At 44.1% G+C, this 4,833-nt stretch overlaps 1 protein-coding gene across 1 annotated transcript; it reads left to right on the top strand.

Moving 5' to 3' along the window:
• Nucleotides 1–378: 378 nt before the first annotated feature.
• LOC128816750 (cytochrome c) lies at nt 379–2,860 on the top strand. The gene is made up of 3 exons (XM_053994647.1): nt 379–506; nt 1,283–1,459; nt 1,606–2,860. Exons 2-3 carry the CDS (start codon nt 1,291–1,293, stop codon nt 1,752–1,754), a joined length of 318 nt encoding a protein of 105 aa, XP_053850622.1. The 5' UTR covers nt 379–506; nt 1,283–1,290; the 3' UTR covers nt 1,755–2,860.
• Nucleotides 2,861–4,833: the final 1,973 nt, after the last annotated feature.

The raw sequence follows: 4,833 nt of genomic DNA, 5'->3' as shown, positions 1-4,833 counted from the left end.
CCCGCCCTCACGGCCCGACCGCCACGGGCCGTGCCCCGCGCGACTCCCGCTGCGTCACTGCCCAGGCCCCGCCCACCGCCCCGGCCGCGTGCGGAGGGCGCCGCGTGACCCTTGCTTCCATTTGCGCTGTGCGCATGCGCTCGCAACACCCGCGCCCTGCTGCTGCGCGCCCCCTCCGCCGCAGAATGACGTCTGACGTCACTCCGCCGGGATTGGAGGGAAGAGGGGCAGGAAGGAAGGAAGTCCGGGGGCCCGCCGGTCTCAACCTACCCCACTAGCCTCCGGCGCCGTGACGTAAGCTGACTGTAGCCAATCAGAACTCAGAGGCCGGCGCTTGATTGGTTGTTACAGCGGAGAGGCGGCGGCGGGCGCCGGCAGGGGTTGGTTGCGGCGGCGCCGGGTTACATAGGGCGGAGTACAGCGTGTCCTTGGGCGCAGACGGAGCGGGAGGTGCCGGGAGCGCGGTCACGGTGTCTGAGGGCGCAGCGGGCCAGCCGGGCAGGCAGGTGTGGCTGGGTGGCCGGGCTGCGGCTGGGCCCCGCGGGGTGGTGGCGGCTGGCAGGGACACGGGGCGAGCGGGCCTTGCTCTCGGCCGTCCTGAGCGCCATTCCCGCCTACCGGGGCCGCGGCCTGAGGCGGCGGCCGGGGTGCGGCAGAAGGTCACCGTGGGGCCGGGCGGCCCCACCGCGGGTGGGGGCTTGAGGAGAAGCTCAGGGCCAGGCTGGGCGCGGGTAGAGCCGGAGCCGGGCGGTGCGGGCGCCCTTGGGCGCTGCCGCCTCCTCACGCGTGGCTGCCGGCGGGACCCCGGGTCATCCCGGGTCATGGTGACAGCCGGGTGTCCTCCGGCCCTCCCCGGCTGCGTGGCTGGTGCGCTTTTTCAGCTGCAGAGGAAAAGCCAGCCAAGAGTCCTGTGCTTTTACACGTGGTCGTACACGACTAGGAAACTCCAGTTACAGCTGTACAAATTATGTTAAATTTGTTCTTCAGAAATTGTTGCCGTACCCTTTAAATGCTGTGGGGCAATTAGTTTGTCTGAGGGAAGGTTTTTCCTGCCCTTCAAGTGTGTTTAGCACCTTGATACCTTTTAGGTCGTTTCGTGGTTTCATACTAATCTTCAAACCCAGGAGCTGTGGTTTGAGGATAGACAGTGTGCTGGAGAACTGCCAGATTCATGTGCTGCGTATGTTGGTTTTGTAAACTTGCAGGATGCTTTTTTAAAGTTTCAGCTCAGTCGGTGACCTTGAGGTTGCAGTACTGACCTCTATGTGTGTTCTTGGTCTAGTACTGACAATGGGGGACGTTGAGAAAGGCAAGAAGATCTTTGTCCAGAAATGCTCCCAGTGCCACACGGTTGAAAAGGGAGGCAAGCATAAGACTGGACCCAACTTGAATGGCCTGTTCGGACGCAAGACTGGGCAAGCTGAAGGTTTCTCTTACACGGATGCTAATAAGAACAAAGGTAAACTTAAAGCTGCCCTTAGGGGACAAAATTACTTGGTTCTTGGTGATAATTTTAAAAATTTGGCAAAAATTGAGCAGAGGACAAGAATGTAAGTGTTTATGATTTTGAATTTATTAACTGGTTTGGTTTTTTTTACCTTTTAGGTATCACCTGGGGTGAGGATACTCTGATGGAGTATTTGGAAAATCCAAAGAAGTATATTCCTGGAACAAAGATGATTTTTGCGGGAATTAAGAAGAAGGGCGAGAGAGCAGACTTAATAGCATACCTCAAAGTTGCCACTGCAAAGTAAAAGTTATCTGCTGCCTTATTTATTTCACAAAGGAGATGGCAATGGAAATGTCTGTGATGAGATTGGTTTTTAAACTTTCTATTTTTACATGTACTGTGTCTAACCTTAAAATCTGTCACACCCATCAGATAACTTTGCTCATGGTGGGTCACTGGAGTACACACTTGTTTGGCAGCCATTAACTTAACAAAGACTATGTAATTGGGTTCAGTCATCCTTGATCATAAAAATTAAAAAAAAATAAATAAACATTTCCTGCCTCTTCATTGTTTTAAAAAATTATGTAAATAATCAAATGAGTAATTATTAGCAGTATAATAGCTTTGACAGCTCAACTCTTGAAGATCGAAAAGCAGGGTGCTTTTTGGCATCTTCTGCCATGCATCTTCTCTTACATTAACAACGAAACAGCAAAGGCTATTTAAGAAACCCAATCCCAGTATAATATTTTTCTAAATTTAATCAGTGCTAGGTGTTGCAATATGTATTAATCTGTCTAAAGCTTGTGATAAAAATGCATTTCATCTGATTTAAGTATTATTTGTGAACTGCCAGTTGTGCCCAGCCACTTGTCTTTTATCTAGGGGAAGCATGTTACCTAATTCATCCAGACTTTGACAGCTGCATGCGCCTATAGTATAATTCCCCTTTAGAAACATCTACAGTTTTGACATTTTATTGGTGCCCTTTGCTCAGTAAATCTTCAGATAACAGCCATTCTTAGTGTAAGAGAAAGCATCCTCTTGTAGGAATATGAGTGCTAGTGGACAAGCTGAGAGTTATTTAGTCTTCTTAATTCAGCAGAAACATTCACCTAGAATTCATTGCTACAGGAAGTTTCAGATGAAAGGATACTAGAATGATTGTGCTGGTAGGCTAAAACACAAAATCAAGCGGTCTTCCTCTGTGCCTGGCTGTAGCCACCATCATTACTTCTGAAGGTTCTGTTTCGCACATTGTAAAGCAGTATTTTTAATGTTTTATCTGCATTTTTTTCATACTAAGTTGTTCAGAAGAATGTATTTACTGTGTACCAACAGTAAGGCATAATTTGGAGCAATCAATACTGTAAATTAAAAAAAAAATTAAAAGTCTTGCTTGCTGTATGTGTATGAAATTAAGTGAAAAGCAGTGGAAATGCAGAGTAAAATTGGGTGCCCAGATTTACATCATTAGGAAACAAGACCAAAAAAAACTCCATGTGGAAAAAGGTAAATTATAATTGAGTTGGTGGGGGAGGTATAAATGTGGCAAAGTTAGTATTTTGGACCAGAGCCAGCAAAGCTTTTTCAGGGATATGCTGTTTAACAGCATTTTCTGCTGTGCTTCCAGAGTGAGATGGTAGAAAACTCAAGGTAACTCAAAAGCTGTAGCTGTGCTGTAGGATGGCTGCATTTGATTTGTGTGAAGTGTGCCATTAGGGCTTTACTCAGAGTAAATGAGTGAAGAGAACTAATATTACTAACAGTGGTCTCAGTGATTGCTACCGTATGTGTTGTGATTATTTTTTCTTTCTGGACTAACCTGCAAACAGCATTTCTTGCAGTTTTGGATACACTATTAAAAATAGCAATATTTTTACTAAAAGCTTGTTAGCAGAAAACTTCAAATTGTAGTATTTATTACTGTTTCAAGTTTCATAAGTGCTGTTTGTCATAACACTTTTATGGCTATGCAGAATTGAGGTTTTTTCCATGCCAAAATCCTGACAGAGCAGTTGTTGATGCAGAATGTAACTGTACCTAGCTCTGCAATCTTCCAGGATGATGAAGGTGAAGAAAGAGAGTTGTGACACTTTGGTCTGTTAGCACCTTTATGAAAGAAGACTGTGATCTCCAAGAGGCTCTTCTTTACAATTTGTTTCTTCTCTAGATCAATTAGGGAAGAGGATTTTTCAGTAAAGTGGTATTTCTGCACAGATAACAATTTGCAACAAATAAGTTACCCATCATCAGAAAAACTTAAGGAGGAAGCAGAGTTATCCTTTGCCCAAAGTAAGCAGAGGGCACAATTTAGCTTAGTTCTTCTGTTTGTGCAAAGACAAATGTTACTTCTACATAACACTGGAGACTGAGAAAATTTAATTCTAGACTCAGCATGCATCCTTGATAACATTTTAGGGAAAAGACCATTTGGACCTTTAAAATTTCATCTTTGTATGTATACAGCCCTAAACTGCAATGGCTTAAAAGTTTTGTAGTAGGTAACTAGCAGCCATTTGCCACTGGAGAAACAATACTATGGTGTTTTTACTAATGGATAAGAAAGTAAAGAATATTGGAAGGAGGTTAGATTATCACTTGAGGTAAGTTCTCACTTGGGTGGTTCTTTGCAGGGTGGGAAGTAGGCATCGTGATCGGTTACATAATCAGGCTTTAGTTCTTTGTTTCTTAGTTTATATTACAGAGTAGAGGGGTGGGGCTTCCCTTTGTTTTATGAAGTACCAAGTGTAGTGGTTTTCATTCTGACAGTGATACCAGTCTAGACACTTGGTATTTCAGTAGCTCCTTTACAGTTACCAGTTGGGGAATCAAAGCACCACTGCTAAACATTGCACCATCCTGTGAAAATTGTGCCTGGCTGCAAGTTCACAGCTTTGCTGGGGCATGCCTTTGAAACTGATATTGTGATATTTTCATGTGTAGTTATGCAAATGAATGAAGATCCTTAATGATTGGAAAAAAGGTGAAATCCAAAAGCACACCTTTTTGTAGCACGACTTCCAAATAAGTAGGATACTTACAAAGCTACAAAACTTATTTAGTTGTACATCCAATTGAAATTTAGTAATACAGAAGCTGTCTTGTTTATTTAGAGTCTTAACAATTCAAGCGCAACCACTCTACAACCAGTTTGGGAAAGTTCCATTTGTTGCTGCCTGTACAATTGTAAATAATTGCTTCAGATAAAGATCTTCATTTTGGTAGATTTAGTCTTGTACGTGATTATGTAATACTTTCCTTTTTTTGGTATAAAATACAGCATCCATTTATAGAAGAAATGTTCAGAGGGAAGAACAAAACCAGCTAATAGATAATAATTAGATATTCTGGTCTCTCACGTATATCAAAGCCCACTG

The sequence above is a fragment of the Vidua macroura genome, chromosome 1 (assembly GCF_024509145.1).
Source record: "Vidua macroura isolate BioBank_ID:100142 chromosome 1, ASM2450914v1, whole genome shotgun sequence".
NCBI lineage: Eukaryota > Metazoa > Chordata > Aves > Passeriformes > Viduidae > Vidua > Vidua macroura.
Note: the sequence above shows the minus strand (reverse complement) of the source record. Positions and strands in the feature narration are given on the sequence as shown.

Coding starts and splice junctions, on each gene's coding strand:
- LOC128816750 (XM_053994647.1), top strand. CDS start 1,291: ATGGGGGACGTTGAGAAAGGCAAGAAGATCTTTGTCCAGAAATGCTCC. Junction 1,460..1,605: donor GGATGCTAATAAGAACAAAG/GTAAACTTAAAG, acceptor TTTACCTTTTAG/GTATCACCTGGGGTGAGGAT.